This window comes from Benincasa hispida, chromosome 10, assembly GCF_027475165.1.
Source record: "Benincasa hispida cultivar pf3 chromosome 10, pf3_genome.v1.1, whole genome shotgun sequence".
Taxonomy (NCBI): Eukaryota; Viridiplantae; Streptophyta; class Magnoliopsida; order Cucurbitales; family Cucurbitaceae; genus Benincasa; species Benincasa hispida.
This window is the reverse complement of record NC_143487.1, coordinates 33606436-33618712: the sequence shown is the minus strand read 5'-3', so window position 1 is coordinate 33618712 and position 12277 is coordinate 33606436. Positions and strand designations below refer to the sequence as shown.

Sequence of the window (12277 nt, the reverse complement as noted above, 5' to 3'; positions counted from 1 at the left end):
CATCCGCAACGGCAAACGCAAGTGGAAGTAGATGACCGTTAAGTCAATTGATGTAGTAATCAACAGTTTTCCTCTATATTTGTCGTACAAGTGTATACTATCTATTTGAATGATCGGCCGACATTTTTTAAAAGCTTCTATACAAGGACCAAATGCCCAAAATACAGAAGTTAGGATAACATGGCCTTCAGTAAGCGTTTATTTAACTCTCCACTCTACTTGTGTTCCAGGATTGGTCTACTTAACCATATATAACCACTTGGGCAACAATTTGTAAGACTCAACCAAATCACTGAACACTTTAGCCAACGCTTTTTTTTTCCCTCCCATACCCTATGGTAAGAAACATGATATCCAAACTTTGATTTGATGTCAGACTGCAGTTGTGCCATACTGATAGATGGTTTTTCTCTTATGGTGTCACAAAACTCCAGTGCAATCATTGATGAATCCAATTGCTCGTGACTTTGACTTAGTTCTAAATAAAAACATGTATGCTGCTCATCATACTTAGTGATCTCGAACAAGCCATGTGATTTTTTCTTTATTGCACGAAGTCTCCACTTGCAACCTTCCTCCCACTTCTTATACCGAATTGTCCAAATCATCGGTGTAGATTCAACAACATCGTATGGTGCATGACATTTTATTGCAAAACATTTGACCGCGTGTTGTAGCATTTCCTTGTCTTGACAAATCATTCCTTTATATAATTGCATATTGTCAACGTCCACAGGAGCTATAATTGGGTCATGTTCCCGAACGCTATCCAATACATTCATATCCAAATCATTGAATGTATCTGAAAGCATTTCATGTTCACATCGAAATCCAACTCTTCAAATTCGTCATCCGTTTCTATTCTCAAGTCTTTGTACAGGTTGTTAGCCGCCATATCTTCATTATCACATGGCGATACAACTGACTCCGGATCAGGATCGATACATTGAGTTGGATCTTCAAACTGGTTAAATGATGTATCAAGATCTAACTCTATCATATTTACATTTACATACAAATGCACTACATTTGGCACTGGCATTGCCATTGAGAACATCAAGTTCATAGCTTGTGCATTCGAAATAGGGAATGACATATATCTTATTGATCCTGATGGTTCTAGATTGGGATGTCTATATATTATTTCTATCTGATTTGCTCCCATATCTACACTAAGTAACATCCCAATCATTTGAATGAATTGTTTAAATACAATTCCACTCTTCACATTTATGGTAAAACTCCCACTTGGTGGTTGGTCATACTCAACTCCATCAATACCATCAATCATATTACCATTTGTAAACAACAAAAATCCCAAGCATTTGTCTGCCATTTTCTATAAAAAAAAAAAAAAGAAAGAAAGAAAGACGAACATCAATTTTTTGTATTATACTTTTTATAAGAAGTATATTAAAAAATATTAAATTTTTTAGTTTATAAACATAAACTTTTTAAGTTTTATGAACATCAACTTTTTAAACATAACAATAAATTAAACTTTTTATAACTATTTTTAAACATAGCAATAAATTAAACTTTTTATAACTATTTTTAAAAATAACAAAAAAATTAAACTTTTGAAATTAAAATGAGGTAAACTTTTTAAAATTATTTTTTCAAATTTAATACAAAATAAAAAATTAAATTAAATTAAACTTTTTCAAACTATTTTAAACTATATTTTCAAAGTTAATACTAGAAAATATCAACTTATCACAATAAACATAATAACAATAATTTTCATGTGAATAAACTAAAATTTTCAAACTATATTAAACTTTTGAAACTATACTAAACTTGTTAACTATCACAATAATTTAGTAGAGTAACGATCCAGTATAGTTGTGTAAGAATAATTTGTATTAAACGAAATACAAGAAGAGAAATGGAAATGGGAGGAGAGGAAGACGATTTCGAAAGCTTATTTTCGAAGACATTGGGGGGGCAGTGAGCTATGAAGGGGTAGTGAGCAAATCAAGGGGAGAAGAGTGAGCAAAATCAAGGGTAGTGAGTCTTAAAAAATTATCGAGGGAGTGATTGAGGAAAAATGAAGATGATGCTGGTTTAAAAGGATGTAGGTCGAGTGTTGAACACTCGACCCACGGGTTTAGGGTGGTTGAAAAAGCATTAAGGCTATGGCAGAGGGGCATGAATGCGTCAATGAATTCATGGAATTAGAGCAGGGGAATCGGATAACGTTAGTGCATGTAGGGAATCTGCAGGGGAATCAGAGCAGGGGCAGCATGGTGATATATATGCACTTTTTCAGACTTATGGAAAGTAAATAAAGTGAAGACGATTTCCATGTGGCAGACCACGTCAGCTGACTGGTTGACAGTTTAATCCATGTGGCAGACTCAATCTCGCTCTTGCTCTCTCAATCTCACTCTCTCCTACAATCTCGCTTTCAATCTCGCCCTCTCAATCTCGCTCTCTCCTACAATCTCGCTTTCCATCTCGCTCTCTCTTATAATCTCGCTTTCAGTCTCGCTCTCTCCTACAATCTATTTCACCCACTTATCTTCCTTGTCGAGGGTTGAAGTTTCGACTTATGTATGCCAGAACTTCAACCTTCGAAAACCTAATATACAAAATTAGCGAGATTTCCTTTTCCTTGTCGAGGGTTGAAGTTTCGACTTATGTATGTCGAAACTTCAACCATCGACAACCCTAATTTATGTATTGTTTCCAAATTTTTCTTTGTTTGTCGAGTTCTCAACGTTCGACCTCTACATTAGTCGAATCCTCAACCCTCGACTTCTAGCCTTGAAATCCCAAAACAACAATATTTCTCTAATAAGTTTCAAAACAACAATATTTCTCTAATAAGTTTTGAAAACAACAATATTAATATTAAAGGTCCTCCCAAATAAACACCCATCTAAAATCTGGAACTTTAATATTAATATTGTTGTTTTCAAAACTTATTAGAGAAATATTTTTGTTTTGGGAGTTCGAGGCTAGAGGTCGAACGTTGAGAACTCGACTAATATGGAGGTCAAACGTTGAGAACTTGACGAACAAAGAAAAACTTGGAAACAATACATAGGCTGAAACTTCAACCCTCGACAAGGAAAATCTCGCGAATCTCGCTTAGGTTGTCGAAGGTTGAAGTTTCGACACACATCTACCCTCAAGATTGCAGGTTTATTACTTTTCTTTTTCCCTCATAGAGGAAATAAAGTAATGAGATGGTATACTATATGTATCTGTGTACTTGAGCTGTTTCTAACAACCTATTCATTTTTTATCATTTCGAATTAGACAGAGGCTTGTGGGATTGACGTGAGGGGGTGGGGATGGATATATTTCTGGGAGCGATCTCCAGGCGAATATGAAGCGCATGGATATAAGTTATGCCTTGGAATGAAAGACAATTCCGAATTAGCTTTGTCTACGAACAAAATTTTGTATATTAGGTTGTCGAAGGTTACACACATGTCGAAACTTCAAAGCGATTAAGGAGATAAGTGGGCTGAAGCAGATTAAGGAGAGAGTGAGATTCAAAGCGAGATAGTAGAAGAGAGCGAGATGTTGAACGAGATTTTAAGAGAGAGCGAGATTCAAATCGAGAATGTTGGAGAGAGCGACATTTAGTTTAAATTGACTAATCTGACTAACATTGAACTTGGTAAAATGAAATGGTTGAATAATTGAAAAATGAGATTATTCAGGAATACACATTGAATGCTAAGATTACGCATTGAATTTCTAGTAGTAGATCCATAATAAAAAAAGTGTTTGTGATTGTTCCAGAAGAAATGAAAGCACAATCATTAATGGAAAAATAACAACAATAACAGAGAGAGCGAGATCTTAGGAAAGAGCGAGACTAAGAGAGCGAGATCTTAGGAGAGAGCGAGAGTCTTCACTTTATTTGAACTTTCCATAGAAATATATATAAAAAAAGAGAAAAAAAAGCTAATAATCATACTATAATTGAATAATCATTAGACTATAATTGAATATATTAGATTATTATACTATAATTGAATAATCATTAGACAATAAATTGAATATATTAGATTATTATACTATAATCGAATAATCATTAGATAACAAATTGAATATATTAGATTATTATACTATAATTGAATAATCATTAGACAATAAATTGAATATATTAGATTATTATACTATAAATTGAATATATTAGATTATTATAATGTAAAACTTTATTGATTACAAAAAAAAAATAATTGAATATACAGTAGATTATTATAAAAAAATTGAATATACAATAAATTATAATAAAAAAAATTGAATATACAATAAAATGAATATATAATAAAAAAAATTATTTATTATTCAATCCCTAACTATCTGGAGCCCCTCTTAGTAATGAAGGACACTTCCTTCGATTATGTCTGGTTACAAAATCCACATCGCTGTCGAGTGGCTGGTTCTGTCCAATCCATCTCATTGTGATAACGTGAACTTTTCGGTCTACCAGGTCTTCTCAACAATGATGGATCAGAATGTAAGATGGGCATATTAAGGTGCGTGATCCAGTAATCTTCATGCGGTATAGGTTGAAATTGAGGAGAGTAACATTCAGCATACATTGACAATTTGTAGTAGTCCTCAATAAAATCTTCGTAGTTCATGTTAAAATGTGAGCAAACGGCCATAAAATGCGAGCATGGAATGCCGAATGCTTGCCACTTGTTACATGAATAGTACCGCTTGGTATGATGGCTTGTTCGAGATCACTAAGTATGAAACACCTGAGAGAAATTGTAACACACGAAGAGGTGTGTTTAATTTCAAATCGACATGCTGGTATAATTGCAGCAGCGAACAACCCAACAAATGGTTGGACGGGACCGAAATGTCACCATCGTTTCTGCTTACGACATATCGTCAGCAACTTCAATAAAAAATATAAATTTAGTTCATTGAAAAATTATGTTTATCGTGTCGGGTGTCAGTTTCAAATTCAAAAGTTCAACAAAGCAATTAAAGATATCAAAGGAATAAATCGGAGCTGTCTAAGTTTTTTTTGACAACATTAATTTAGAGCAATGGACTCAAGCACATGATGAAGGATTCAGATATTATGACTCAGAGGTTGGTCCTTCGTCTTCATACGTGCATGGACATGGTCGGGGTCGTGGAGAGCATAATGAATATTTATATTATGAAGCGCTTGCAGAGGTACAAGAGCAACATTAAGAAGAACCCGAGCAACCTCAAGTTCGAAGTTGACGACGACAACCAGCTTGAAATCGACAACGTCCGCCTTGTGGGACACATTGATTTTTGTAATTATTTTTATATAAATGAGATATTTAATTTACATTATGAGATATTTTAATTTACATTTTTTTTTATTTTTATGAGTTATTATTTTTTTAATTTATTCTTTTTAGAGTTTAAATAAAATAAGAAAATATTTTTAGAAATTATTTTTATAAAATGGAAACTTAAAAAAAAAAAGAAAAAAAAAAGAAAGGATTAGAAAGAAGGAGGTGGAATGTGTAATAATTAAAAAGGAAATAAAAGGGAAATTTGTACGGTATTCTCGCTCTCTATCAAAATCTCGCTCTCGCTCTCGCTCTCTCAAACTCTCGCTCTCTCAAAATCTCGCTCTCGAATTTGATTGGGAAGTTTAGTGCAAAAAAGAAGGATATTCATTAGCTCGTTATTTAGTCAGAGTTGCTGAGATGACAGAATCCGTAAAAATTATTCAACAAGCTATGGAAGGAATTCCAGGGAGACCTTATGAAAATTTAGAAATACTATATTTTGATAGAGGAAGGTCTCCGGAATGATAATTAAACAAACTCAATAATAATGTTAAGAAGGATAAGGTCGAGGATTCAAAGTTCAACGTACAAATGAAAGGAAGGTCGAGGGTTCAAAATTCGACCTATCTAGATCGAATTTTCAACCCTCGACTTATTTAAAAGAAAAACAACAATATTTTTACAAATAATTTGAAAACAACAATATTTTCTTAAATAGTTTCTAAAAGGACAATATCCTTTTAATTTTTCCATTAGGGAACTCATTTTTTCAAAAGAGTTTTTTAAGTGGCAGCCGACGCGCGCTGCAGTGACCGCCGCTCCCTCCCTATCACACCCTCGAACAATCAGAGTTACTTGTCTTTGAATATTTTTCCTCAGAGACACTGTGATTTGCCCTAACCCCTGCCGTTGGTGAGATCGCGCTGCCACCGCTCATTTTTTTAGGTTCTCAAGGTTTTGATTTTTATTTTGATTTTGCCGTTGCTGGAATCAGCCTTCCGGGGTTTTAAACAGGGGTTGTTCCTTGATTTATATGCTACCATTTTTTGTGATGAGTGTTTTATCGTCTCTTAATTAGGATCATACATAATGTTAAATCTGTTCCATGATCTATGGGTTTCCTGTGAACCATTTGCAGAATGTTTTGATAAACAGTTATGTGCTACAACATAAGAATTCTCCTTTTCGTTCTAGCATGAATATTGGAAGAACAAAGACTTCTGCATTTCTACTCGGTTTCCATAAATTTTTGCGGCAATATTCTTCGATCCACTCAATATCTCCATCACAAGCCCTTCAAGAGAGCATTAAAGCTGCAGTTGAATCAAAGTCGTATAAGAAACTTCCAGATTTGTTTCCTTCTTTGCGAGAAGCTTGCCATAACCCCAATCTTTTCTTGTTTCTCTCTACTTTTCCTGTTAACGTAAGAACACAAATTGTGGATGAGATATTGCAATCTTTAATATCTATTAGACCTCGCTCAAGATCCCAATTTGTCCATGTTTCTCTGCTTTTCTACACTCTTCAAATCTCTTCACCCTTTCCCCTCTCTCTTCCAGTCCTCCAGAGGATTCTCCACTCTGGTTATGTCCCTGCCCCGCAGACCCATCTTCTCCTCTCTTCTGCCTGGCTAAAACAACGTAGCCAGTCTAAATCTGTTGCTAATATCTTGATGGATATGCGGTCAATTGGGTACAAGCCTGACAGTAACATATGTAATTATATTATATCCTCTCTTTGTGCCACTGATGAATTAGCAGAGGCTTTTCAAGTATTGAAAGGAATGGGAGGGGCAGGGTGTTTTCCTGACTTGGAGAGTTATGGCACCTTAATTAGTGCAGTAACAGCTGTTAGACAGACAGACAAGGCAGTGGAATTGCTGAAAGAAATGGTTTTAAAAGTTAAATTGACACCAAGACAAGGAACGATTATCAATGTTGTGGCTGCTTTACGAGCAAACCGAGAGGTAAGGAGAGCAGTTGAGATCATTGAGCTGTTGGAGAAGGAGAGTCACAATGTTGGATTTGAGAGCTACGAGCTTCTTGTTGAAGGTTGTTTGGAGTGTCGCGAGTATATTTTGGCAGGAAAGGTGACCATGGGGATGACAGAGAGAGGGTTTATACCATATATCAAGGTCAGGCAAAAGGTTGTTGAGGGGCTGGCTGGCATTGGAGAAGCAGAATTTGCTTCTGCTGTAAGACGCAAATTTGTAGGGTTGAAGTCTTAGGTACTATAAATTCGTTTATATCTTTATTCTCAAATATATATATTGTTATGCTTGAATCCTTCCTTTTCTTTCAACTTTTGTTGCTCGTACATAATAACCTTTTACTAATTCTCATTGCATCACTGGATAATATAATTTAGTGGACTTTAAAATGTGTTATAATTTATAATTGGTAAATTTAATTTCTTCACTTCTGAAGGTAGACAAGATCAATTAACACCAGGAAATATGTTCAGTCTTTGATGGGGTAGCTAGCCATCATAGCTATGCCACAAGTACCTCGCTTGTCAGTTGAATCACGTTTCATTCTTATGTAACCAGATTCACCCCAGTCAGTGCCCCATGAATTCTTGACAAGCCAATAAGATTTGTTGCTAGCTTGCCCATACCCAACTATTGCCACTCCATGATTGAGTTGTTTTCCACAATTGCCTGAGAAGACTCCACCAGAATAGAACTGAAAATCATATCCCCCTGCATCAATTGCTACAGAGACTGGCTGGTTAGCAACGGCTGCTTTTAAGCTTTTCTCATCATTGGCAGGCACTTTTTCATATCCACTTATTTCCACGGTGTGGTTTCTCACTTTTTGTTTATTGCATGTAGATTCAATTCCCCTGTATGGATATTCTGTTTCTGTAGTGAGTCCAGTTTTCTTGATGAATTGAAATGCTTTGTCCATGAAACCACCATTGCATCCCTGGTTCCCCGAGGCCACATCGCAGTCCACAAGCTCTTGTTCTGATAGAGACATCAATTTTCCTGTTTTTATTTTGTTGATGCCTTCCACTGCTGCTACTGCAGAGAATGCCCAGCAGCTCCCTGTGTCAAAAATTCATAACTGTTGAGTTTGTTCGAATACGAAGGGATGACTTACAATGGATAGAGGAGGGTAGGGTAGTTAGGAAAAAAACTCAAAATCAGACGAAAAGAGAACATTTTCATACTGATTACTGATTAGTTAGATGAACGAGTGTATTATGAGTTCGTACCACATTGGCCTTGATTCTTTATTGGAGTAACTGCACCTTCCTTTCTCCAGTTAACATTAGTAGGCAAATCTACCATATTTCCATATCTAAAGCATGTATCAGGAAGCCAATCAGTTTTGTACCCCAAGTAAGTCTCCTTAAACTCATCATTTGTGAGATCTGCAAAGTTATTTTCAGCTAGAGTATATGAATGATCCAGAGAATTGAAGTTGTCAATGTACTGAACATTCAACTGATAAATTGTGAATCTCCGCTCCCACTCTTCTCTGCTCTTGTATTGTCGACCGTATTTACTCATCCATTTCTGGTACCTGCCTTGTAAGTCACCAGAACTAGATCCTGGGGGGTAGTCCATTGCCATAAATACCATTGTGGGTGTCCAGATAACCCAGAGAATTAGAGACATCAAACCCACATTCCAAATCATTCTATATGCTTCCATGGCTCTTTTTTTTCTTTTTTTTAATTGCGAATCAAAAGTCTGTTTTCGTTCTCCACATTGACGTCTAGTTATATATTGATCCATTCTTAACTGCAAGCGGATGAAGTTTTGATACATGAGAAATTCTTGGATTCATGTATTTCACACCTTGAAGTTTCATTAAGGGCTGGTCTGTTGTTTCATCTTTCCAGCACGGCAAGAAAAGGTGGAAACATACAGTTCTGCTTCAGATAGATGCCCACAAGAAGAAAATAGATCAATTGGTGCTGCACTTGTCGTAGAAAATGGTTTGGGTGTACTAATAATGCAAGTGTTCTTTTAGGTAAAATTATAAAATCTCATTTAAAAAAAGGTGAGAAATGAATAATCATTTTTTTCTCGTAAATAAGTAAACAAAAAATGAGAAATGAGAAATATAAGAAATAAAAAGTGGCAGCCGACGCACGCTGCAGTGACCGCCGCTCCCTCCCTATCACACCCTCACCTCCACGAACAATCAGAGTTACTTGTGCATATCTGAGAGAGCGAGATATTGAGAGAGAGCGAGATCTGATAGAGCGATATATTGAGAGAGAGCGAGATTTTGAGAGAGAGCGAGAGTTTCCAGTTTTTTTCTTTTCAACTTGGGAGTTTCCAGCTTTGATTCTTTCTAACCCATTCATTGGTGCATATCTGGCACGAAGTTTCTTAACTTGGGAGTTTCCAGTTTTTTTCTTTTTTGGTCTGATTTTTTTCATAATTATTTGATGTGTTATAAATAATTTTGTATTGGGAGAGAACGAAAGAGGGAAGAGCGAGAGCGAAATCCTGAGAGCGAGAGCGAGAGCGAGATCCTGAGAGCGAGATTTTGAGCGAGCGAGAGCGACATCCTGAGAGCGAGATTTGAGAGAGCGAGATTTTGAGCGAGATTTGAGAGAGCGAGAGCTTGAGAGAGCGAGATTTGAGAGAGCGAGAGCGAGAGCTTGAGAGAGCGAGAGCGAGATGTTAGCGAGAGTGAGATATCTGTACAAATTTCCCTTTTTTTTCTTTATTTAATTCCCCATTCCCCATTCCACCTTGTTCTTTCTTTCTTCCTTTGTTTCTTACTTCTTCTCTCTCTTTTTTTTTTTTTTTTTTTTTTTTTTTTTTTAAATTTTCCATTTTATAAAACAATTTCTAAAAATATTTTATTATTATTTATAATTAAAAAAAAAAAAAAACTCCATCAAAATCTTGGTACCAAATGTACAAAAGGAATCCAAGATCATTATTGTAAAATCTTTTAAACTACCTCACTACTGTGATTAAAGTTTCTGTTCTTTATATCAATTAGTCTTATTTATAGACTTGCATGTGAAGGTTTTGAGTGTTGATTTGATTTATTATGTCCCCAAATTATTATCTAAAATATGTAAATTTGAATATTGAAGTTTTTTTTTTACCTTAAATGTTATTATTTATGTCAGTGACATTTAAAAGCTTCTATATCAAAATAATTACTATTCATAATATATAAAAAGAATAAATTAAAAAAATAATATCTCATAAAAATAAAAAAATGTAAATTAAATATCGCATGGTGTTGGCTTGCGATGGTTAAGGGTTGCGATGGTGCTATGTTGGAAATTAAGGGAAACTAAGAATTTCCATGCGTTGGGATCATATTAGGTGTTGAGGATCAACTATGCGTTCTAAGTATGCTATGCGTTGATACCTTAGGCTAGTTGTATGCCTTGAGAATCACCCTAGTGAACGCATATTGAAGGGAATGAACGCATAGGAATGCTGAGATCATAAGGAAAATGTCATCCTAACATGTGGCTGATTGAGAATAAACCTCCTGACTTAAGAAATTGAGGTGGAGGCTTGAGGAGACATGCAAATTTAGTCTCATGCGTTGGCATGATAGAAGAGAGACATCCAGCACTTGCATGGTTCAAACTTGCGTTGGTAGACAACTCAAGCAAGAGGTGGAAGGGGCTGTAGGTTGGCAAACCTTAAGAACAACACATGGAGAAGTAGGTGACAAGCTTGGAAGGCTTTTGGACGCCTATAAAAGGAGGGACGCCCCACTCCAACCTCCACACCAAGTCTCTCAAAGAGCATAAAGAGACGAAAAATAAGAAGAGAGAAATTTAAGTGTGGGTCGGAGTTTCTAGCAAGGACGCGGAGGAGCCAAACTGTCTGGACAATAGCGAAAGGCCAACTTCAAACCACTAGTTCTTCCAAACCACTCGTGCGAATCAGGTGATTTTTGGACTAAAAGTTTCTAAATTAAGTCTAGTTTATGTGTATGGGCTGCCTCGGCAAAATGCGTGGTCAAAATTATGGAAAATCGCGAGGTGCTCACCAGGAAAAAGACAGTCGGGCCAGGAAGAGTAAAATTGATCCACAAGCTTTCACCAAGGAATTTAGGGACGAAACTTTAAGCTATTGTAGTTAAGACATTTTCTCACATTTTTTAAGAAGGAATTGTCTTGAGATAAGGCCTGGAAGTGGTAGTAATCTAAGCTTCAAAGCTGAATAGGATCCAACGGTAGAATCAGGGAAATCAGGTGAACTGTGTGAACTCCATAACTTCACTGTGAGTGGTTAATTCTTCCCTTGTTATTTTGAGCATATTGTAAATTAATATGCTGTAGGTTTTGTGTGATGATAGATAAGGCCTGGAAGTGGTAGTAATCTAAGCTTCAAAGCTGAATAGGATCCAACGGTAGAATCAGGGAAATCAGGTGAACTGTGTGAACTCCATAACTTCACTGTGAGTGGTTAATTCTTCCCTTGTTATTTTGAGCATATTGTAAATTAATATGCTGTAGGTTTTGTGTGATGATTGGGATGGTCAGAGGGTCTAAGGACCTAGAACCTAAGCCCAGAGTAAATCCTTACAGGATGGTCAGGGGACTGAGGAGTCTAGTGCCTGAGCCTGTGGGATAGAGAATCCTTGAATTGGGATGGTCAGAGGGTCGATGGGCCTAGTTTCTGAGCCCATGATAGGAGGAGTTATGTGCACATAGGCTGGTATTATTGTTGTGATATTGCATGTTAAACATCTACCGTGTGTGTAGGTGGATTCGTGAAAGCTTCATGCTTTGTTGGAGGTCCACTTGGAAACCTCATGTTTGTTGTGGAAGATTTATATTTGTGTTACCACTCACTGAGCTTTGTAAAAGCTCATGGTTTGTTTCTATGTTTATCTTGCAGGTAGCTGACGAGTCCAGGTTGCGGGATTGGTTAAGGTCTGCCACAAGCTGAAAAATAACTGTAAATAAGACTGGTTATCGGGATAGGGTTTCCACGTGTATTTTATAATTTGGACTTGTAAACTAGTTTCTATTAAAAAGCATGTAATGTTTTTCTGCTGCAAAAGTACGAAACTAGTAGC

General features: G+C 36.2%; 2 protein-coding genes across 7 annotated transcripts; one reads left to right on the top strand and one right to left on the bottom strand.

Annotated features, from left to right (window-relative positions):
• The first annotated feature begins 6046 nt into the window (after positions 1–6046).
• Positions 6047–12251, top strand: LOC120089512 (pentatricopeptide repeat-containing protein At1g06270). Of its 6 annotated transcripts, none has more exons than XR_016524163.1 (3): positions 6047–7479; positions 7679–8051; positions 12097–12251. XR_016524163.1 is itself a non-coding variant. In XM_039047009.2 (2 exons), exon 1 carries the CDS (start codon positions 6358–6360, stop codon positions 7477–7479), a length of 1122 nt encoding a protein of 373 aa, XP_038902937.1. In that variant the 5' UTR covers positions 6047–6357; the 3' UTR covers positions 12097–12251. The 6 variants fall into 6 exon arrangements, 3 of the variants coding, with proteins under 3 accessions (XP_038902937.1, XP_090162593.1, XP_038902935.1); XR_016524165.1 differs by lacking the exon at positions 12097–12251 and adding an exon at positions 8086–8165 and having other exon boundaries at positions 7801–7981; XR_016524164.1 differs by lacking the exon at positions 12097–12251 and adding an exon at positions 8086–8165 and having other exon boundaries at positions 7679–7981.
• On the bottom strand, positions 7712–9955 carry LOC120089513 (senescence-specific cysteine protease SAG39). Its single transcript, XM_039047011.2, has 2 exons — positions 8472–9955; positions 7712–8301 (listed from the first exon to the last, which is right to left on the bottom strand). Exons 1-2 carry the CDS (start codon positions 9028–9030, stop codon positions 7712–7714), a joined length of 1149 nt encoding a protein of 382 aa, XP_038902939.2. The 5' UTR covers positions 9031–9955.
• Positions 12252–12277: the final 26 nt, after the last annotated feature.

What these genes read in the sequence shown, in the direction of transcription:
- LOC120089512 (XM_039047009.2), top strand. Translation starts at nt 6,358, where the DNA reads ATGATCTATGGGTTTCCTGTGAACCATTTGCAGAATGTTTTGATAAAC.
- LOC120089513 (XM_039047011.2), bottom strand. Translation starts at nt 9,030, where the DNA reads ATGTATCAAAACTTCATCCGCTTGCAGTTAAGAATGGATCAATATATA. An exon ending in AAAGAATCAAGGCCAATGTG is followed by an intron (nt 8,302 to 8,471) that starts GTACGAACTCAT and finishes TTTTTGACACAG; the next exon opens with GGAGCTGCTGGGCATTCTCT.